General features: G+C 50.4%; 2 protein-coding genes and 1 long non-coding RNA gene across 3 annotated transcripts; 1 reads left to right on the top strand and 2 right to left on the bottom strand.

Moving 5' to 3' along the window:
- Positions 1–11,035: 11,035 nt before the first annotated feature.
- On the top strand, positions 11,036–13,721 carry LOC138423880 (myeloid-associated differentiation marker-like). The gene has a single exon (XM_069560266.1). The coding sequence runs from the start codon at positions 11,257–11,259 to the stop codon at positions 12,163–12,165; it is 909 nt and encodes a 302-aa protein (XP_069416367.1). The 5' UTR covers positions 11,036–11,256; the 3' UTR covers positions 12,166–13,721.
- A 1,703-nt stretch (positions 13,722–15,424) lies between these two features.
- LOC138423110 (uncharacterized) lies at positions 15,425–19,356 on the bottom strand. Its single transcript, XR_011250132.1, has 2 exons — positions 18,907–19,356; positions 15,425–17,470 (listed from the first exon to the last, which is right to left on the bottom strand). It is a non-coding gene; the product is annotated as an uncharacterized lncRNA (long non-coding RNA).
- LOC138423720 (myeloid-associated differentiation marker-like) lies at positions 18,085–18,615 on the bottom strand. The gene has a single exon (XM_069559991.1). The coding sequence runs from the start codon at positions 18,583–18,585 to the stop codon at positions 18,085–18,087; it is 501 nt and encodes a 166-aa protein (XP_069416092.1). The 5' UTR covers positions 18,586–18,615.
- Positions 19,357–22,577: the final 3,221 nt, after the last annotated feature.

Raw genomic sequence — 22,577 nt, 5'->3', positions numbered from 1 at the left:
ACTAAGATATCACACGCCATGGAGCAACTGGGTCCACTGCAACTAGAGAGTCTATGTGCTGCAATGAAAGATCCCACAAGATAAAAAAATTCAATGCAGCTAAATAAATAAAAGAAAAGAATAACTCTAGAAGTCAAAATACTAGCAGGTTTCTGCCCCAACCCCATTGCCCAACCCCAGCGATTCTGGTTCAGTGAACCTGAAATGGGACCCAGGCAGAGATTAAAAAACAACTCAGAAACTGTTTCCAATTCACAGTCACTACTCTAGTTTGGACCCTTCTCCCCACACACTATGCACAACATTTCTTCACAGGCTGGACCCTGGAGCAGAGGATGACTGGTCTCCTAGGTGGGCCTGTGGTGCAGAGAATAATCACAGTTACAGACGCTTGGTGGCTGCTTGATCTATGACAGGCCTGGTGCTTGGGGGTTGTATCAACATCTCATGAGAACCCTATGAATGGTTACATTCCCCTACTTTACAGAGGGTGAACCTGAGGCACAGAGAGGTTGAGTCCCTCACCCTAGGTCACACAGCTAGCAGAACCAGGATTCTATCCTAGTTCCTCCAGACTCCAGAGTCCACTAACTTGCTCCCTCTTTTTATAAATGAGAGGAAGTATAAGTGAGCAGGAACCCATGAGATCTTCCCAGGACAGGCCCCTCCCCGATATCCTCTGCTTTAGCTCCTCTCTGAAGTTTCTAGATAATAAATAGTAGGTGATGCACGTTTCCTGAGATGTTCTACAGATGTGAAAACCAACCCCCTCTCCAACAAACGGAAGAGGTTAACTGCCTGATGACCAGAAGCACATAGCCCCAGGTCTCCTGGAGCCTAAGGGCCGATAGAGTTCAGCTCTGTGACACCACCCTGCTATCCCACCATCAGCCAATCAAAGAAAGGTGCAGGAGCTAATCACAGACCCTACGATGCTCCCTGCCCCCAACGTGGCTTTCAAAAGAGCTTTGCTGAAACTCCTCAGGGAGTTTTTTAAGGCACAAGCCACCTGTCTTCTTGCATGGCCCTACAATAAACCTTTTTCTGGTCCAAACTTCAACATTTCAGTTTGTTTGGCCTTCACTGTGCACGGGGCCCAAGAACTTGTAGGAACAGAGGGATGAGGTACTGAAGGTCAGCAGGGGGCACCCATCACTCCTCTTGTACCTTTGTCTGGAAGCTCCCCAGTGCTAGGGCGCCAATTTCAAAATGGGATGAGTGGACCTCTGAGCCAGGTGCCACCCGCAGGATATAATGCCCCCGTCCCAAGAGCAAATGGAACTGGAACAGGGAAGCAGAGGGAGGGGTATTGATTCGTCACATTGTCTGCTCCCTGGGCCCACAGGATTCAGGGTATTCCTGTCCCAGCTCAAGTGTTCATCGCCCTCTCAGTGCTGGGTGGGGTACACCAACACTTGACTCAGAGAGAATAAAGAAAAAGAGGAGGATCCGAGGGAGTAGAGAGAATATGGAACCATTTTACTACTAAAAAAGCATTTTCCAAAAGCAAGGGGATATTTGCTCTGGAAAGATGAGGATCTAGTCCTCGGGCAGGGGCGGGATACTCCACCAGGCAGGCAGCCGTACTGCTCTCGAATTCTCCTGGAGATGCGGTAGAGCTCCATGGCTGCCCTGGCATCTTCCACGGAGTCGTGTCCCAGCACGCTGTCCTGCAGACTCAGGACTGAGAGGGGCCTGGAGGCTGAATCCAGGTACCATGTGACCCAGGACTTCCCTGCTTACACCCTGAGACCAGGACTGAAGTGGGTCGGCAGTGAGTCTCCAGGGGCTCTGATACAGTAGTCTCAGCAGGTGCTGAAGCAGGCCTGGCTTCAAGCAGTTCTCACAGGGAGCCCAGGGCCTGGGGAACATGGACACAGATGTTTCCAGAGTGCTCCTTGCTCAGCATGTTGAGAACAGGGATCTTCAGTGAGTCCAGGAGCTGATACTCTGCCCTTGGTCCCCGGTGCCACAAGCCCAGAAGAAGGGCCCAAATTCAGGTCCATTCCCCGCCTCCTGCACATTCCTGTTCCCCAAACAAGCCCCCCTCCTCCACTCCTCAGACTAGGGATCAGGCTTTTCCCTCCCCAGTACCCCCTTCCTGCCTCCTCCACTAAGACACACCTATACCCTCCACTCGGACTTGGTGTCCTGCCTGCCCCCGTCCTCCGTCCCTGCTCAAGATACCTGCCCTCCCCTCTGTGGACACCCCCTCCCACCAGAAGTGTTGATGGTCAGGTCATGGGTCACCCTCCCTTCAATCAAGAGTTTCTCAAGGACTGGCTGGGCCTTGCTCACCCAGGTCCTCAGCCTCTAGTCCAGAGCAGGTGCTGAGTTGGAAGGGCCCCTGTGTGGTTGCAGCTTCTAGTGTCCAGCCCGCTTCCTTGGGCCCTTCCACCCCAGTGAGCTCCCAGCTCTCAGCACACACCTGCCCCTGCCTGGGACTTCAGGGGGACCATCTTTGCCCGTGAGTTTGAGTTCACGGTCCTTCTCTCATTTTTTGACCCCCTCCCCCCGCTCATTGCATATCTGCCACTTTCCTATCTGGGGGGGAATTCCCAGAGGCTTTTCTATAACTGAAAGTTAGTCCCCAGGTTCCATCTCAACAATGGCTTCCCACTGAGTCCTAAGTGCTTGATGTGACACCCAAGACTGTGCATGTCTGTCCCTGTCAGACTCTACTTGCTCTCCCTCCCATAAACATTGCTCTGTGCCCCTGCTCTGGCTTCTTCTGTGGGAAGTACCCTTCCCCTATCATCTCCTAAGGATGCGAACTCCAGACTGCAATCATTCTCTTAAAACAGCTTAATCCCAACAGTGGAAAATATAGCACCCCACCTTCCCCAAAGGCTTCAGTAGTCACCTTCTGAGCGTCCTGTGATGCGGGTCCCAGAACTCCTGAGTCATAAAAGCAAAAGGGGACCTTGAAGATGAGTGCAGGTATCATTGTCAGGACTCAGACTTCTTGGTCTGCCTCCAGAGGACTCTCTCGTCTATCTGGGGACCTAGGGCATTTGGGGGGCACCACAAGGGGGAGCCCTGAGTACGAGCCCAGAACTCTGCTCACCCACACCTGAGAAGAAGGTAGTGCAGGAATCACCTGACTTACCTCTAAGGTCGGCTTCCTAACCTGAGTCCTGTGGGTCCATTAATGTCCTGGGAGATGGGTTCTAGGAGTTCTGTAATAGCCTTGTAACAGAATGCAATGTTTCCAGGGTATGTGCGTGCATATTTCTGGGATAGTCATATTCTCAATGGGAATTGTGTACTGGAAAAGCTGAAATGTTTCCAAGGGGCTTTCTTGTATCTCCCAAAGAAGTAGGGTTTCCTAATATTATGTGCCAAACAGAATAAGTGAGGGAGCAAAAACTTAGGATTCTCTCTGTGTTGTCTGTCTGGAGAAGTGACCTCCCTTGGCATCAAGAGAAGCAGGTTCAGAAAGATCTGGTAGCCTCTCTGAGCATTTAATTTCCCCTGCTTGTCTCTTTCCCAAACTACAGCATCTAAGCATCCCTGGATTGAACTACAACTTTGTATTCTTTGACAACGTCTCCCCGTTTCCCCACCTCCCTGCCCCACCACTGTTCTACTTTCTGCCTCTGTGAATCTGTTTTTTTTTTTTTAAGATTCCACACATAAGTGCAATTGCAGTAGTTTTTCTGTGTCTCCCTTTCAACTCGGTGTAACGTCCTCCAGGTTTATCTATGTTGTTGCTGATGTCAGAATTTCTTTCTTTTTTAGGGCTGAGTAATGTTCCGTGTGTGTGTGTTTCTTATTCTATTCACCCACTGATGGACACTCAGGTTATTTTCATCTTGCCATGCTCTTTAAAATCAGATAAGATGAAAGGGCAAAAACTAAAATTGCAGATTTGGAAAAACAGAATTTCTACAGATTGTTATAAAGTGTTCCATTATTTAAAACACTATCAAAAGATGGCATATACATATCCTGATACTGCTTGCTGTAAAATGTTATCAAACACTTTATAGAATGGGAGAACTTCTTGAATTTCATTTTCCATCAAAAGATAATCCATGCACCAATGTGTTGTAAACTACTGTTAAAATATAGAGCAATATAAACACCCCGCAAAGTTTCCACATGCCCTTTTGAGTAAATCCACCTCCCCAACCCAAGAGGGGACCACTTTCGATCTGCATAGTAGATTAGTTTAACCTATTTCAGAATCATACTGTGTGTATTCTTTTGTTTCTAGAATCTTTCAATTATCACAAAGTTTTTGAGATGCATCCATGTTTTGTATAGTTTATAGTTCATCCTTGTATTGTAATACTCTAGGTTTGACTATATTACTGTGTTTATTCCCCTGTTGACTGATATATTGCCTGCTTCTAATTTGGGATTATTATGAGAAAGCTGCTATGAATGAACATTCTTATATAAGACTTGTAGAGGAAGATTTCATTTCTGTTAAGAAAATACATATGGTTGAAATTGCTGGGTCATGGGGTAATTTATGTTTGATTGTATAAGAAACTGTCAGACCCTTGAGTGTAGCTTTTACACACCCACAGTGATGTACACTGCCTGGAAAATCCCGTGGACGGAGGAGCCTGGTGGGCTGCAGTCCTGGGGGTCGCTAAGAGTCGGACATGACTGAGTGACTTCACTTTCACTTTTCACTTTCATGCATTGGAGAAGGAAATGGCAACCCACTCCAGTTTTCCTGCCTGGAGAATCCCAGGGACGGGGAAGCCTGGTGGGCTACCATCTATGGGGTCTCACGGAGTCGGACACGACTGAAGCGACTTAGCAGCAGCAGCAGCAGCAGTGATGTATGCACGTTCCAGTTGCTCCACGTGACCACTGCATTCTGCACTGCTTCTTCACTGACCTCCATTTCATTTTCTTCCTAACAACCGGAGGGGCAGTTCCAATCTGGGCATCTGAGTGGCCCAACCGTAGAAAATGTTAGTGAGGCATCATCACTCACGGCTAAAATCCAACGTATTTCTCTGGCGTTCAGGCCTATCCAACACCTCTGTTACTCTGCACCTCATTTGTGATGCTCAGATAAGATGCAGGACTCTGTAGTGACCTGTCCACAATCACTGCTTACCACAGGGTAAAGGCTGAGCAGTATCAATCTGGGAGCAATGAGAGGTGGAGCTTGTGGGATCCAAGAAGGCTTCCTGGAGGAGGTGATGTGGAGGTCAAGACAAGTTAGAATTACAAGGCAAAAAGGCAGGAAAGAGTTGCAGGATTAAATGCTTTGCTCAAGGATCTCATGAGTCTTCTGTGGCAGAGCTGATGTGACTGCTGCTTTTTGGTGTAGGAAGGAGGAGGGAGAAGGGAGAATTAAGCCTGGCTAACTGGAGGCTGATTCATATCCTCGCTTGAGTCAGGAATGAGGCTTTGGGGTGGCACAAGGTAAGGATCTGGAGCTGAGACACTTCCCTAAAGCCAAGACCACATGGCCTACAGCCTTGGAGCAAGGGTAGACAAGGAAAAACTATGCCCTTCAGCTAGAGGATGGTCAAGGCTGACATCTGCCCCACACAAGTTTTGCGGGTTTTTTTTAAGTTTCCACAAGAGGAATAGGAATTTCAGGTCTTCTTTTCTTGTGAGTTTGGGTCCAAATGTGCATGATCCCTGAGATCCAACAACTCCAACCTGGAAAATTAACACAGTCAGTGCTCAATAGGCGATTGATCTGGAGGGTCCTGAGCAGGAGCAGGTGCAGTTATTCTGGATGAAGCTCCCGACCCAGTAGGACCCTTCCAGGAAAAGGGGTCCTGTAAAAGAGGGTCTCAGCTTAATGACAAAATACATGAGGAACAACCCACTGTGAGTCCCAGGAACTCCAGTGAACACACATCAATCAGAAATACTCAGTAAACAAATTCACTTTATATGATAAAACACATTAGAAAAAGAATCATGAAGTAAGGACAGGAAGATGTGAAAGAGGACCATAAAGGGCTGAAGTGTCTTCCCAAAATTCATGTCTACTCAGAACTTCAGAATGGGCCTTATATAGAAGTAGGGTCTTTGCAGACATATTTAGTTAAGAATGGAGGGTGAGCCTGAAATCTCATGCCTGGTATCTTTATAAGAGAAATGAGAGAGAGATTTGCACACACATAGTTGAGAGAAGATGAGTACATGAAGGTGGAGGCAGAGACATAGATAAGCGGCCACAAGTTAAGAGGCCTCCAGAAGCTAAAAGAGGAAAGGAAGGGCCCTCTTTCTGAAGAATCTGAAGCAGCACAGCTCTGCTGACACCTTGATTTCAGACTTCAGGCCTCCAGGACAGTGAGAGAATAAATCTCTGTTGTTTTAAGCCATCAAACTTGTATCGACTTGTTGCAATAGTCCTAGGAAACCAAGATAAGTTTCCAGAAAGGAAAAAAGAGTTTTTGTCTTATTTTTTAAAAGTTTACAGAGAGAATGCCTGACCTCCTGCCCTAGAGCATGGTGGTCACATGGATCCCAGGACCCCTTGTCATATCCTGTGTCCCCCAGTGTCTGAGACTCACAGGGGAGGATCCACTGATCTAGAGAAGGGTCCAAATACCCACAGGAGCCAGGAGGGAAGGAAATAAGTAAAAGGGATGGAGAAGACTAGGGCCCCTGGAGAGATTAGCTGCACTTGTTGGGGGTGGTTAAAAAGTAAGAGGCCATGTGCATGGCATGGTCTTATGTTTATAAACCTGGAAAAAAACTACAGATATGTATCACAAACGTGTGCATGTATGTACGTGTGTGCATGCTCAGTCCCTCTGTTGTGTCAGACCCCATGGACTATAGCCCACTAGGCTCATCTGCCAGTGGCATTTTCCCAGACAAGATTACTGGAGTGGGTTGCCATTCCCTTCTTCAGGGGATCTTCCTGACTCAGGGATCAAACCCATGTCTCCTGAGTCACCTTCATAGACAGGCAGATTCTTTACCAGTGAGCCACATGGGAAGCTGCATATGTACACACATGTCTATGTATGATTTCAGAGCATGTGAAAGATGTTGAAGGCTGTACATGAGGTTGAGGATATGGATGATCCCTGGAGATGGAGATGGAGAGGTGGACACTCCGTGAGCAGGCAGGAAGCTTGGCCATGCCCAAGAGTGTAAACCGGGCACATGTGAGATGCTCATAGTCCTGCTTCATGTCAATTATACATGAGAAGAAGGAAATATAGAAAATGCTAAACAAAGGTGAGAATGAAAAGCAGTATAAAGTAAAGGACATGGCAGCTACTCAGCTTCACCCCTCCTTCCAGAGGCAACACGGCCCAGTGACACCAGATCTCCTGAAGCTTCAAGAGGAGCTGGGAATCCAGATTTCCATGTGAAATTAAAACACTGCAGCTCCCAACACTTCGGGAAGAAATAATACTGATTCTAAACAGTCTCTCCTAAAAACTCTGTGAAGAGAAACCAAACACATCCCTGGGCCACCTTCAGGACCACCTTCAGGTGTTTGCAACACCTGATCTGGAAGAATGAAGCTTTCATGCAGTTATGTCCAAAGTGGGGCTAGGGCCTTCTGTGTCCTCTGTGAGAGGGAGGGGAACAGGTAGCTGGCGTGGATTGAGTGTGTTTTGTGCCAGGCCCTTTCATGAGCCCTTCACATGCTATTATTTATTTAATTGACATAAATCAGGTATTAAGTTTCCTCATCCTACACAAATGAGGAAACTGAGGCTTTGATGACTAACTTGCCCAAGATCATTCAGTTATGAAGTGTCTCCTCTAGCCCCCACAGCCTCCCTGTCACTCTGAGTGTCCATCTCCCCTCCTCTTTCTCTGCCCTTCTGAACTCCTCCTCCTTCCTCTGTCCTGACCTTGACCTTCCTGGCTCACTGTCTTCCAGTCCACATGCCTGGCTGCTGGGGCAGGCAGGGCTCAGCCACATCCAGGCTGCTCTGATGGGGGCACCATGTCCAGGCTCACAGACTAGAGTGGAGGAGGGCTGCAGGGAGACTCAGGCAAACTTCCATTTCCTGCTCTCCAGGTGGGGGAACAGAGGCCCAGAGAGGGCACAGGCCTGACCCAAGGTCACACAGCTGGAATTCCCATGCCTCTCCCATCCCAAATCCTCCCTCTGTGCCATTAAAAGTCTCCAAAATTGTCTTTCACCCTTAAGTGGAAATCCCAGTGGCAGATCAGGGAGTTAAGTTGGTAACAAACTGGGGTACAGAGCATTAACATATATCTGGTGCCCCTCCCCACCCCGGCAGTGCCCACTGGGAGGCCCGCAGGCCCCAAGGCTCCACTGCCAGTTGGGGCTCAAGGAGCTTTGGGAGCCCAGGGAGGGTCTCAGGTTTGCTCTGTGTTTCTCTTTCCGCCTCAGCCTGTCCCAGGGTTTATTATCAGCAAAGGTGATATAATAATCCCCTGATGGCAGGAGGCTGGCTGGGGCTCAGGATGCTGGCCCTTCCGCCCTGGGGGCCTCTCAGCAAATAGTCCCTTGGAAACAGGGCAGCTGTCCCTGAGGAGGGGGCGGGCTGGGAGGGGCCTCACTCCCCACACACTGGACCCTGGAGGAGCGCCTGTGTGAGCAGGACTGCAGCCCTGGCTGGTGGGACTGTCTTGGGCAGGTGACCTGGGCAATTCCATGGTCTCCAGGGTCCCTGCCACTCTGGCCACGTGTCCCTGTCACAGCCCTGAAGCCCCTTTAGGCCCCTGTTCTCCTGTCTCAGTTCCAGTCCAGGCCCCTCCTCCATGGGAAGGTTGGCTCCATGCCTGCATCCCTTCTGGGTCAGAAGACCCCTACTGGGCTGCCTCAGGGCCACTGGGACCCTGGAATCCCCCCACCCAGTCATCTCCACTCTATCATCCCCAACCCCCACTCCAGTCCAGGGTGCATCCTCAGGGCTGTCTCCTCCCAGGGGTTAAGGAGGTGCCTCCTCTTTCAGCTCCTGCCCTTAAAATGGTCCATCTGTCCATCCCTATCCCCTCACTGGGAGGTCCTGAAAAGCTCCACATCAGCATCAGACACAGCATACTTGTTCATTTCCAATCCCTTGGTTCCCACCCTGGAAGCTGCTAACCAGTCTCCCAGGTCAGAAAAATCCTGCTCATGTAGGACTACTCCTAGATCTTTCCAGACTCGCATCTGGATGGCTCCTTCGAAGCTGAAAAGCCAAACATTATGTTTACTTATTCTGTGGTTTCTCCATGACTCTCCTCCTTGGAGTCATGCTGGGTTGGGGTCTCCCTTCCCAAATGAGGAAGAATCAAACGTTAAGGCAAAATTGAGGGAAGGGGATTCAGAATAGCTGCTACTATTACCAAAAGGTGTGGGGTCTGGTTGTTCACTGCCCAAAAGTCAATAAGCAGGCCAGGTTGGTGGGAAGGAAAGTTTACTTCATTTCAGATGGTGGCAATTTTACGGGACCGTGGATGTCTATCCCAAGGCTGTCTCCCCTCCCCATCCTATCCACCATACACCCCTGCCAAGCAGGAGGTGAGAGCCTTTATAGGCTGAGGGAGGGGGCTACATGCAGAAACGGCACAGTCAGCTCTGACAGTCATCTTCAGATCGGCCCTCAGTGGTCTGACTAGCGTCATCTTGATTGTTTTAAGTACAGTTAATCTGCAGCTCTAGGGCTGGTTTGTTTCCATTTGTTTGAGGCCAGTTCTCAGAACTGGCAGCTTATGTCATGGCTACAGTCTGATCATCACGTAGTTGACTTCTTCCACCTGGTGGGGGTTCCAGTACCTATAAGACGGCTCACAGGATACGGCTCAGAATACAGGATGTGGCTCAGAATACTATCTATAGCCCTCAGGAAGGAACTAAAGATCCTTAACTACACCTAATGAGCTCATTATTATTATTATTTGGTCTCCTTTGTCTGTTTTCCTTTGTTTCTGCATGTTCTCATTTCTCTGATTAAACTCATTCTTTAAAGTTTTCCATAGACAAAAGGCAGGCAGAGGTCATGGAGGGAAGGACCATAGAGTCCTGCTCTGTTTCACTACTTCCCACATCATCTTGTTCCCACAGCCTTGCTCTCACCCCATGGCTCCTCCCTGTTCACCCCTGAAGCTGCCCTCCTCCAGGTTGGGCTGTGTCCCCTCAGATGGCAGCTCCTTCTAGTGATGCTGCGGGGAGGAGAGGCCAGGACATGTATCTTCAGGTTGCTGTGGAAGGGGCTAAGTCGCTTCAGTTGTGTCCGACTCAGTGTGACCCCATAGATAGCAGCCCACCAGGCTCCCCCATCCCTGGGATTCTCCAGGCAAGAATACTGGAGTGGGTTGCCATTTCCTTCTCCAGTGCATGAAAGTGAAAAGTGAAAGGGAAGTCGCTCAGTCGTGTCTGACTCGTAGTGACCCCATGGACTGCAGCCCTCCAAGCTCCTCTGTCCATGGGATTCTCCAGGCAAGAGAACTGGAGTGGGGTGCCATGGCGCTATAGCCGTGTCCTGGGTCCCAGAGCCCCAAGCTTAGGTCCTGGCCTCCCACCCATGGGCTCTGTTGATATACGGGCTATATAGCAAACTATTCAAATCCACACATTAGGCATTTTTATCTGGGGTTCCCACATCCTGTTCATGCCACCTTAAGGAAAGCACTTAATCCTCTGAGCCATAAGTTTTGTCATGTGTAAAATGGGGTTAGAAGTACAATCCTCAATCCCATTTCTGAAACTCTTGGGGTCAGATATAATTCAAAATTCAGTTTTTTCAGCTTCAGGTATGTGACATGGTACATCTCTATGTGACATGACACCCCACTGGGGTCTGAAAAGACCTTGTAATCAAACACATTAGTGTTTTGTTTCTGCAACTGCAATTTTGGCATTCACATGAAGTGAAATAAATCGAGATCACAAACTGCCTCATGTCTGTTTAGGTTAAATTTTGTTATAAAATTTTTTTTTTAATTTGTTTTCAATTTTGAGAGACCTGAAGTGTTGGGGTTAGAGATAAGGGCCATCCTATCCTGTGTCTCCATAGATAATGGCCCACAGCTCAGAGAGATGCAGGATGTTCATGGTTTGAGGCCAGACCCAGCCCAGCTGTGAGGTTTGGGATAAGACCAGTCTCCTGACAAGGCCAAGGGTGATGGGTGGGGAGAACCGTTCTGGAGTGGCTGTGCTGTTACCTGAGTTTCTGGGCCACTGGCTCTAACTCCATGGATTCTGAGCCTCAGCTGTCACAGGGCCCTGAGCCTTTTCCAAGTGTCTGGCTTAATCCACCTCCAGAACTGGACCTTTCTCTGGCGGGTCCTCGGTGAAGACCACTGCCGTACTGTGACCGTGACTTGCCTGACCATCACAGCACCATGTCCACTGGGGTCACATACCCAAACCTGGAGGCCTGGAATACAGTGTGCTGCTTCCTCCGCCTGCCACAGCTCTTCTGTACCTGTGTGGCCTTCTCCCTGGTGGCCGACATGGGCATTTGGAGAGGGGACATAGGTAACTGGTCCATGTCCATCTGGGGCTTCTGTTTTGCTGTGACACTCATAATAGTCACAGTCGAGTTTTTTGATTTTGAATCACGCTTTCCTTTTTTCTGGTACAACCTCTCCATCACCTACGCCTGCTATGCCACCCTCCTCTGCCTCTTGGCCTCCAGCATCTACTCCGTCACCTATGTCCAGTTCCTGCCTGATGGACCTCTCCAGGACCGGGCCGTCGCAGCCACTGCAGTCTCCTGTGTCGCTTCTGCATTTTATGCCATAGATGTGGCCTTTGTGTGGAGCTGCTATGAGTTCGAAGAGATCACCTGCTATGTGCACACTGTGCCAGGCCTGCTGAAGGTGCTGGAGACCTTCACGGCCGGCATCATCTTTACCTTCCTCAGCAACACCTCCCTGTACCTGCACCAGCCAGCCCTGGAGTGGTGCGTGGCCGTGTACTCCATCTGCTTCATCCTGGCAGCACTAGCTATGCTGCTAAAACTGGGTGGCTGGGAGAACATGCTGCCTGTCCGCTTCCCCATTTTCCAGCTGGGGCTAACCTTGTTCTCCATCCTCCTCTACATCAGCGCTCTGGTCCTCTGGCTGCTTTACCAATTCTATGAGGAATTTGGCGGGCAGCCCCGGTGGTCCGATGATATCAGCTGTTTCGATGACCTCATGTGCACCTGGATCCAGCGGATGGCTGTGGCCATCCTGACAGCCATTAACCTATTGATTTATGTGGCTGACTTGGTGTACTGGGCCTGCCAAGTTTTCTATCGGGACTGAGGACCAGCCCAGGGACTTCAGATCCCCTCTGGTCACAGGAGGTCTCCTCACTGAGCTCTGTTATCCTTTGATGGATGTAAACTTGGGCAAACTCTGGGAGATGGTGAGGGACAGGGAAGCCTGGCTTGCTGCAGTCCATGGGGTCGCAGAGAGTCAGACACGACTCAGCAAGTGAACAACAGCGATGTCCTCTGATGTCCTCTTCCTGGCTCCCTCACTCCCTCTTCACATCTTTCCTCACTCATCTCTCTCTTTTCTGTTTCCTTCCCTCCATCTGCTTTGTCTCCTTCCTATTTTCCTTGGCTGCCCATGTCCTGTTTTGCTTTTTTCTCTTGCTTCTCTCATCTTTTCTGCATTTTCTGCTTTTTGCCCCTTTTCTGGTCATCCTTGGTTTCTCATCTCCTGTGTCCTGACCACCTCTCCCCATTTTCCTTCTTCTGATCCATCAGGACCTGAGACTCCTTCCTTCTCTGTCCACCACCCCTTCCCGCTTCCTAAGGTGCTGATTCCACAGCACACAGCCCTCTGTGCAGCTGTTCACACCCTGGGCCTCCAGAGGGGTCTCATTGCCAAAGCAAGTCTGTCCACCTGGGGGTGCCTTAGTTGGTGTGTATGTGGGGAGAGTTAGGGGGTGGGTTGGGAGGGGTTGGTGGCTGGAGGTATGTAGCAAGAATTTGGCTTCCTTTCTCCCAGTGGAGAGGGATGTACAGTGTACCTCCCCTTTAAGTCACACAAAAATCTCTGGAGGTCAGTAATTCCCAGTGAGCAGGACCCTGGATCCCTGGGTCCCATCTTGTGTTCAGCCCTACCTGAAATTGGCTCCAGAGTTTTTCCAGGCTTACTAAATATCTGCCGTGTAGAGGTCATCTTAACAGAAATTGGGATACATTTTATCCCAACTACTTTCTGGGAAAATAAAAAAGGAGCTGAAAAAAATCACAAGGTCTTGAAGACATCTGTCTGCAGTATTTTTGGGGGGCTGTGATATGGCCCTCCTACCTCAGTGATCAAAGCAGCAGGTCCTGCCTCTGCAGGGAGCCATATCCTGGAGCTGACAGACTAGTAAGACATGTGGTCCAGTGGACTCGGCTACTCTTACCAGAACTAGATGAGTAATAGCACCTGAGTGGTCTATCAGTGAAATCTTTACCTGGCCTGGGAATGAGCATTCCTACCAACCTGGGCAAATTGGTTAACGATGTTTCTGAAAACTTGGTTGAAATTAAGATGGAAATAGAGGGGCTGTGTAATAAAGAATGCTGTCTACCATCCAGTTCTACAAGAATATAGTCATCAGCTACTGCAGTCACTGATCTACAATCCACCTTGAAAGGAATTGAGGGCAAAGATCAGGATAAGGCACTTTGTGCTCTGGGAAAACTGGAAGAACTGGCCTCAAAGAGATATTTTCAGGAGAAACTTTTACGGATCTAGTTTCTTGCACCCTCTCCTGCTCTTGCAGAAAAGTGCTAAAACTGTTAAATAAGATGCCTGTTCCTCAGGAGGACTTTATTATTCTGAGGTTGGCTTGAATAAAATTTCCCATTTCTTTCTTAGACTGTTGATTAATTCTTCATTGACAAAATCAAATATTGCACTGATGTCTACAAGTCTGGGTAAAGAATCTCATATTCTTCTATTTTCCTAAATCAAACTGAACACAACACTGGGAGCTCACTTCTAAGAGGAGATGCCTCTGTGCTTAAGTAAAAGAATTGTCCAGGGTGGGCTCACCTGAGGGGCTCACTGTCCAAGCCTGTGGTTCATGACAGCGGCTACTCCCTCCTGTTGTGGGGGGGGCGGGTTAAGTGTCATTTGTCATTTGTCACAATTCCAAGACTGGTCTTATCCCCTCACTATGGAGCTCAAAAGAGAGTGTAAAGGTCCTCTGCTTAGTCCAATTCTTTTGTCATAGAGGAGGAGCAGCTGGACCCCAGGGAGGGGCAGGACTTGTCCAGAGTCACCCTGGGTGTGGCAGAATCAGAGTCAGGACCCAGGTGTCCTGTCCCCAGGCTGGCTGTCTGTCCACGGCCGCATGCTGCTTGTGACAAGTGTGGCAGCAGCATCCTCCAGGCTGGGATTCTGCCCCATCCACCCTCGTTCTGCGCAAACCTGCCCCATCCCCCTGAGGAGGGCACTCACTGCTGCTGAGTCAGTTTCCTCATCTGCTAGAGGGGGGAGGGGTGCCAGAGACCCCTGGTCCCTCCCAGCTCCCCTCTTCCCAGGGCGCCTGGACTTGCCAGTCCTGGAGACTCAGACGTGGAGATGGCAGCCGTCTCCCTCCCCTCTGGCCACCCTCTCTGCTTGTTCCCTCTTGGCTGCTGGGCCCTGCTGATTGGTCCCATCCTCCCTGATTACACAGACCCTCCTTCCCCATCACCTCTGCTTGGTGGGGAACACGTTTCTCTTTCATAACATGAGTTTCCTCAGTCACTTCCCAGGGGTCCAACTCTCTAGTGATTTTTGTCAAAACACAAACTGCTTCTAGGTGCCCCCACAGTCTGATGTGTCCCAGACTCCCTTGTTCCTGCACATTCTTGTCCTCCCACTTCTTCAGAGTCCAGCTCAGCAGTCTGAATGCTCTCACTCTGTTTGGAGAGCTCATGTTACCTTTAGGGAATACAAAGTTCATTCTGTTAAGAGTACAGAGAGACTGACCATATGCAGGGGGAGTGGAAACAGAAGCCCAGAATGAGAGGCAGACCTGGGGTCCACGGCGGGGTCCACAGTCACAGGTGCTCCTGGCTCCAGTCTAGTGGCCCCACAGCCCTGGTCTGGTCTCCCTGGGGATGAATGGTGATCATGCGGAGAGCAGAGCCCAAGAGATCAGCTTTCTAGTTCCGATTCTGCAACTCATCTGCCATGAGCACAGACGAGTCTTGTCACTGATCTGAGCCTCAGTTTCCCATTTATAAAATAAGCAAATTATACTAAAGGGATTATTATTATTAAGCTATTTTCCCTGCAGCTCTAAGTTGCTGGTGAGTTGATGGGGTTGTAAGTAGGTTGATGGCATCATCCACCACTTGTCTCTAACCAGAGCTGTATGAAATGAATTCTCTCACTCTAGATCTCATTTGATAATAAGGGTGGATAGGTTTAAAATAACCCAAGTGCTCATCTTTAGGACAAATATTAATAAACCATGGTGTAGCCACAAGATGGAATACTATACACCTTGGAAAAATGAGGCGTCTTTCAAAATAATAATAAGAAAATATCCCCAGGATTTATAAGGAAAAAACAGTAAGATACAGAATTATGAATGGTATGATACATTTTAAATTATCAAAGGAGAGAAAATAAAAATAAACACATCTGTATTTGCTTGATTCACATCAAAAAGCACATGAAGGACTCCTAGGTGTCCAGGGGAGCAGTTTCCTGGTCCTGGTGGGGGAGGGGAGCTGAGGGTTGAGTGAGGAGGGATTATATGGCTCAATATACGGCTTTTTAGAACAACTTGATTCTGAAACATGGAAGTAAATTAACTTTTTAAGAAAGCAAAATTCAAGCTTGAAAAATATCCCAAGAGGAGAAGAAGGGTCAGGGGAGGGACAGTTGGCAGATGGCTTCCATATTCCCTGCAGACTTGATGGACAGGCTGCGGGAGGAGCTGAGAGATGCCCACACAGGCTTGTCTCCAAAGGCAGAAGGAAGGGAGGTACTTTGGGTCCAGGGGTCTGGGGAGGGGAAGCTGTGGCCCACAAGCCCACCTTCTGGGTGACCAGGGCCTTCTCCAGCCCTTTAGCACACAGAGTTGATGGAGAAGACCCCCCATTCACCTGGTGCCCAAGCCTCAGGCCCTTCCCTTGCTCCCTGCCTGACCTGGGCTCCCTGTCTCCTGGGGCAGCAGCCAGAGGCTCTCTTCTCAGCCAGCCAGAGCCTCCTCCAGGCAGGGTGGCTCCAGCTTACGTCCCCCAGGCTGTGGCCTGAGCTGCATCTAGAACAGAGCTGAGGGCACAGATGTTCCCATTCTCTGGCTTTTCTTGGAAAATCATGGAGATGACTTCCTCAATCCAGCTTTGAGTGGCAAGAAGAGGGATAATTCTCTCCTGCAGCCTCAGGCACCTGGCTGTCCACCCTGGTTGGGGATGGCAGTGCTGGCTGCCAATCCAAGCAGCCCTTGTCTGTGAGGCTGGCTGTGAATGTCCTTGTAGAGAGGCTGGTGGCTGGAAAGAGAGTGATGAGCTCCATCAGCCCCCACATAAAGTCTCCACACTGTTTTTTTCTGGCTGGTTTTCCAACAGGGACTGATCTGACTGAAATAGGGGTGCTGTTGCAGGATCTCTGGGTGGGGCACTGCAGCCAGACCAGGACACACAGTGTCCTGGACATGACTCCTGGACCCAAAGGAAGGATTCCAACCTCATTCCCACAGATCCGCAACTCTTGCAAGTCCACTACCCTTGTTTCCTAATTTTATAAACGAGAGGAGGGATGAGGTGCTGAAGGTCAGCAGGGGGCACTCATCTGTCTTCCTGCACCCTTGCCTGGAAACTCCCCAATGCTGAGGCACCAATATCAAGATGAGAGGAATGGACCTCTGAGAGGGGGTGTCACCCCCAGGAAATAATGTCACCCTCCAGGGAATAAATGCAACTGGAAAAGTGAGGTGGAGGTGGGGTATTAATTAAGTCCCAGGGACATCTTCTTGGACCCACAGGATTCAGGATGTTAAGGAAATTGACACTTGTCTCCATACCAGCTCAAGCACTTGTTGCCGGCTCAGTGCTGGGTGATGTCCACTGACACTCAGCTCAGAGAGAAAAAAGAAAGAGATAAGAGGAGGACCCAAGGGAGTAGAGAGAATATGGAGCCAGGTTACTGCTAAAGATGCATGTTCCCAAAGCAAGAGAGTTTTTGCCCTCAAGAGATGAAGGCTTCTAGTCCTTGGGGTGGAGAAGGCAATGGCACCCCACTCCAGTACTCTTGCCTGGAAAATCCCATGGATGGAGGAGCCTGGAAGGCTGCAGTCCATGGGGTCGCTGAGGGTCGGACATGACTGAGTGAGTTCACTTTCACTTTTCACTTTCATGCATTGGAGAAGAAAATGGCAACCCACTCCAGCGTTCTTGCCTGGAGAATCCCAGGGATGGGGGAGCCTGGTGGGCCGCCATCTATGGGGTCACACAGAGTCGGACACGACTGAAGCAACTTAGCAGCAGCAGCAGCAGCAGTCCTTGGGGTGGGGTGAACTCCACCAGGCAGGCAGCCCTCACTGCTCTCGAATTCTCCTGGAGATGCGGTAGAGCTCCATGGTTGCCCTGGCATCTTCCACTGAATTATGTCACAGCATGCTGTCCTGCAGACACAAGACAGAGAGGGGCTGGGGGTTGAATCCAGGCACCATGGGACTCGGGCCTTCCCTGCTAACATCCTGACACCCAGGGCTGAAGTGGGTCAGGGATGAATCTAACACCCTGGACTCGGCAGGTGTCTGGAGCAGGCCTGGCTTCACCCATGAGCCTGGGGCCCAGGCAGGACCAGGCAAGGAATCCAGGTCCTTAGGCCAGGTGTGCTGTCCAGGGGCTTCCCATATGCTGGATGGGGGCAGGGCACTGTGAAAATACTGGAGTAGGTTGCCATGCCCTGCTCTAGGGGATCTTCCTGACCCAGGGATCGAACCTGCATCTCTTATACCTCCTGCATTGGCAGGCAGGTTCTTTACCACTAGCACCACCTGGGAAGCCCCCCTAGCTTATACCCTTCCTCTTTTCTTTAGATAAACTTTGAGGAAAACCTGGGGAGTTAGGAATGGATTCTTCGGGACATGACTTCACATTTTCCCCAGGATTAGTAGCTTCCTCAAAAAAGCTATTTTTCTTTTAACCAACACTTGTCCCTCACCATTGGACTTCTGAAAAGAGGCAGCCAAACCTGAAGGAGGTCCCTAAATAAGGATCCAGGACGAGGACATCATGACTTGTAAAGAAGAGGGAACTGGGAGCCCCTGAGCTGATCCTCAGTTCTTGAAAAAACCATGTGGACCAAGAACACCAAGTCGACCACGTAAATCAGCAGGTTGATGGCTGTCAGGATGGCCACAGCCAGTTGCTGGTCCCAGGTACACACAGAGTAGATGAGCCCGTCATTGCAGCTCGACCGCTCGGGCTGGCCACCAAACTGCTCGTCAAACTGGTAGAGAGGCCAGAGGACCAGAGCACTGGTGTAGAGGAGGACAGAGAGCAGGGTCAGCCCCAGAAGAAAAGTGGGAAAGGCAATGGGCAGCCTGTTGTCGCAGTCACACCAGTTCAGCAGAAGGGCCGCGGCTGCCAGGAGGAAGCAGATGGAGTACACGGCCACGCACCACACCAGGGCCGGCTGGCGCAGGTACAGGTGGCTGTCAATGACAAAGGCAAAGATGACACCAGCCACAAAAGTCTCCAGGCCCTTGAGCAGTCCTGGCACAGTGACCATGTAGCCGGTGATCACGCCGAGCCAGACCCAGGTCCGAGCCCAGGCCACTTCGCTGGCATAAGCCACAGAAGCAATGCAGGAGAAGGCAGTGGCGGCGATGGCATGATCCTGGGAGCGGCCGCGGGGGAAGAACCAGATGTAAGTGATGGGGTAAACGATGGAGGCCGAGATGCAGAGGAGGGCAGCGTAACAGGCATAGGTGATGAGGAAGTTGTACCAGGAGAAGGGGAAGTGGGACTGGAGCCCACAGAACTCGATTATGAGGATGACGAGGGTCACGAGAAAGCAGAAGCACCAGATGAATATGGACCAGTTACTTACGGCTCCCATCCAAGTGCCCATGCTGGCCACAAGGGAAAAGGCCAGGCAGGTGGAGAGCAGCTGCAACAGGCGGAGGCAGTAGCCCAGGAGGATTGCAGAAAGCAGGCCTGAGGATGAGCACATGGTGATCCTGAAGTCAGATCAGTCTCTGTCACCGATATGGCAGTGGTCTTCCCTGAGGACCCATCAGAGAAAGATCCAGCTCTGGAGGGGGATTAAGTCAGATGCCTGGAAAAGACTCAGAGTCTTGTGACCGCTGAAGCTCAGGATCTGTGGAGTTAGAACCAGTGGCTCAGACACCTGGGTAACAGCACAACTGCTTCAGAATGGTTCTCCCCACCCATCACCCCCGGCCTCGTCAGGAGACTTGTCTTATCCCAAACCTCACAGCTGGGTTAGGTCTGGCATTAATCCATGATATATATTTTTTTAATTATTACTTTGTGGTACATGACGTTATCTGCAGAAACATGGGGCGGTGTAGGATGGTCCTTATCTACATCATTCAATTTTCATGTCTCTGAAAATTCAAAAAGAATTTAAAAAAATTCATTTGGCCTTTAATGTCATGGATTTTGCTCCAAATTGCAATCTTGAATAAATATAATATTAAATTAAAATAATTCATTTGGTAACAAAAGTTTACCTCAACAGACATGAGACAATTTCTGATCTTTATTTCACTTAGTGTGAATGTTTAAACGTTTGGTTGAAGAAACACTACTGGGTTTGCCTGTAAGGTGCTTTAAGACCCCAGGAGGTGTTACATCGTACAGGGTAGATTCACCATGTTTCACGACTGAAGCTGAAAAATTCTGAGTTCTGGAGGATATATGACCCCAAATGTTTCAGGAATGAGGTACTGGATTGTACTGTTAACTCCATTTTGCAGAGGAGGAAACAAAAAACACTCAAGGACTTAAATACCATCCATAAGTACCATGGCTTCTGCTGCTGCTAAGTCGCTTTAGTCATGTCCAACTCTGTGTGACTCCATAGACAAAAGCAGCCCACCAGGCTCCTCTGTCCCTGGGATTCTCCAGGCAAGAATACTGGAGTGGGTTGCCATTTCCTTCTCCCGTACCATGGCTAGGATGTGGAAATTCAGATAAAAGTACCAAAGCTGTGGGTTTGAGCACTTTGTTCTGTACCGCACAAGTCAGCAGGGCTCATGGGTGGGAGCCCAGGACCAAACTTGAGCTCTGGGACCCAGGACACATCTGCAGGTCTTCCTTCCACAGCAACCTGAAGACACATGTGTCCTGGCCTTTCCCCTCTGCAGCATCGTTAGCAGGAGCTGCCATCTGAGGGGACACAGCCCCACCTGGAGGAGTGGAGATCAGAGCTGAACAGGGAGGAACCATGGGGTGAGAGCAAGGCCATGGGGACAAGATGACATGGGAAGTAGGAACTATCCTGAATCCCCTCCCCCAGTTTTGCCTTAACATGTGGCTCTTCTCCATTGGGATAGGGGACACCCACCCAGCATGACTCCAAGGTGGAACGTCACGTGGGAACCGCAGAATAAATTAACATAATGTTTGACTCTTAAGCTCCAAAGATGCCATCCAGATGGGAGTCTGGCAGTAGTCCTACCTGTGATGATTCTCCTGGCCTGGGAGACTGGTTAGCAGCTTCCAAGCTGGAAGAAGGGATTGGAAATGAACAAGGATGCTGTGTCTGATTCTGATGAGGAGCCTTTCAGGGCATCCAGGGAGGAGGTAGGGATGGATGGATGATCATCCCCTTTTAAGGGCAGGAGCTGAAAGAGGAGGCCCCTGTAGGACCCCTGGGAGGGTCCAGCCCTGAGGCTGCTCCTGAGACTGGGGTTGTGGCGGGGGACAGAGTGGAGATGACTGGGCGGATCCCAGGGTCCCAGTGGCCCTAAGACAGCCCAGTAGGGGTCTTCTGACCCAGACGGGATGCAGACATGGAGCCATCCTTCCCATGGAGGAAGGGCCTGGACTGGAACTGAGACAGAAGAACAGGGGCCTGAAGGGGTTTCCAGGCTGTGACAGGGACACGTGGCCAGAGTGGCAGGGACCCTGGAGACCATGGAATTGCCCAGGTCACCTGCCCAAGGCAGTCCCCAGCCAGCCAGGGCTGCAGTCCTGCTCACAGAGGGGCTCCTCCAGGGTCCAGTGTATGGGGAGTGCGGCCCCTCCCAGCCCGCCCCCTCCTCAGGGACAGCTGCCCTGTTTCCAAGGGACTATTTGCTGAGAGGCCCCAGGGTGGAAGGACCAGCACCCTGAGCCTCAGCCAGCTTCCTGCCATCAGGGGATTATTATATCACCTTTGCTGATAATAAACCCTGGGACAAGCTGAGGCTGAAAGAGAAACACGGAGCAAACCTGAGAACCTCCCTGGACTTACAAAGCTCCTTGAGCCCCAATTGCCAGTGGAGCCCTGGGGCCTGTGGGCCTCCCAGTGGGCACTGCCAGGGTGGGGAGGGGCACTGGGGTGAGGGAGGCTGGAGGCGTTGTGCTGTCTGTTCCCCAGTTGCTCCCCCACCAACATCCCCAAAGTCACCCTGATTCCACCTAAGGTTAAATGACAGCTTTGGATCCATTTGATGGCACAGGGGAGGACTTGGGCAGGAGAGGCATGAGGGTTCCAACTGTGTGACCCTGGGTAAGGCCTGTGCCCTCTCTGGGCCTCATGTCCCCCGACTGGAAAGAAGAGCTTTGCCTTAGTCTCCCAGAAGTCCCTCCTCCACTCTAATCTCTGAGCCTGTACATGGTGCCCCGGTCAGAGCATAGCCTGGATGTGGCTGAGCCCTGCCTGCCCAACTCCAGGCATGTGGACTGGAAGACGGTGAGCTGGGATGGTCATGGCTGGGACAGAGGAAGGAAGGAAGAGGTGCCAGAAGGACAGAGAAGGTGGAGGGGAGATGGACACTCAGTTACCAGAAGACTCTGGACTTTTGGCAGACATTTCAGAGTTGGATGATTTGGGGCAAGTTGCTCATCAGAACCTCAGTTTCCCCATCTGTGCAATGGGCTTAATCCCTACTTTGTATCAGTTAAATGAATACAAGCACATGAAGGGCTCATTAGAAGGCCTGTCACATGGCACACTCAATCCCTGCCAGCTACCTGTGCCCCTCCCCGTCCCCCTCACAGAGGACCCAGAAGGCCCTGGCCTTCTCTGGACATCAGCACAGGCAAGCTTGATTTGCTCCAGATCAGGGGCTGCAATCCTGTTTGTACTCAAGGTGGCTGGTACCTGTGTTTGGTTTCCCTTCACAGTATTTTCTGTGTCTATCAGATGGTATAGAATTGATGCTGTTTCCCTTACATGTTTAACTGCACAGTGTTTTAATTTCAAAGAATATCTGTATTTCTAGCTCCCTTTGAAGTCTCAGGATTCTCAGGGGATTCTCAGCAAATGAGGAAAAGATGGGAGGAAAATCAGGTCTCAGCTGAGCCAGGTGAACCAGTGCACAGGGCTGGCTTTGGCTTTCGAAACACCTGTAAGTCCTTTGGCAGAATGAACTACGACACAGGGATGGGATCCCTTCCTGCCACCTAACCCTGGAGGCATCAAGGGAAATCTGGGATGTCTGGAAAGGACCGTCGACAGTGGTCCTGCCTCGCTAAGCTCACCTGGGTTACCTCTGACTCAGACCTGTTTGCTGGTAAAATAAGGGGATTGGAAGGGCTGCCTGCTCT

Source organism: Ovis canadensis, chromosome 18 (assembly GCF_042477335.2).
Source record: "Ovis canadensis isolate MfBH-ARS-UI-01 breed Bighorn chromosome 18, ARS-UI_OviCan_v2, whole genome shotgun sequence".
NCBI classification, from domain to species: Eukaryota; Metazoa; Chordata; class Mammalia; order Artiodactyla; family Bovidae; genus Ovis; species Ovis canadensis.
The sequence above is the reverse complement of the archived record's forward strand: the minus strand, read 5'-3'. Positions and strand labels throughout refer to the sequence as shown.

Coding starts and splice junctions, on each gene's coding strand:
- LOC138423880 (XM_069560266.1), top strand. CDS start 11,257: ATGTCCACTGGGGTCACATACCCAAACCTGGAGGCCTGGAATACAGTG.
- LOC138423720 (XM_069559991.1), bottom strand. CDS start 18,585: ATGGTCACTGTGCCAGGACTGCTCAAGGGCCTGGAGACTTTTGTGGCT.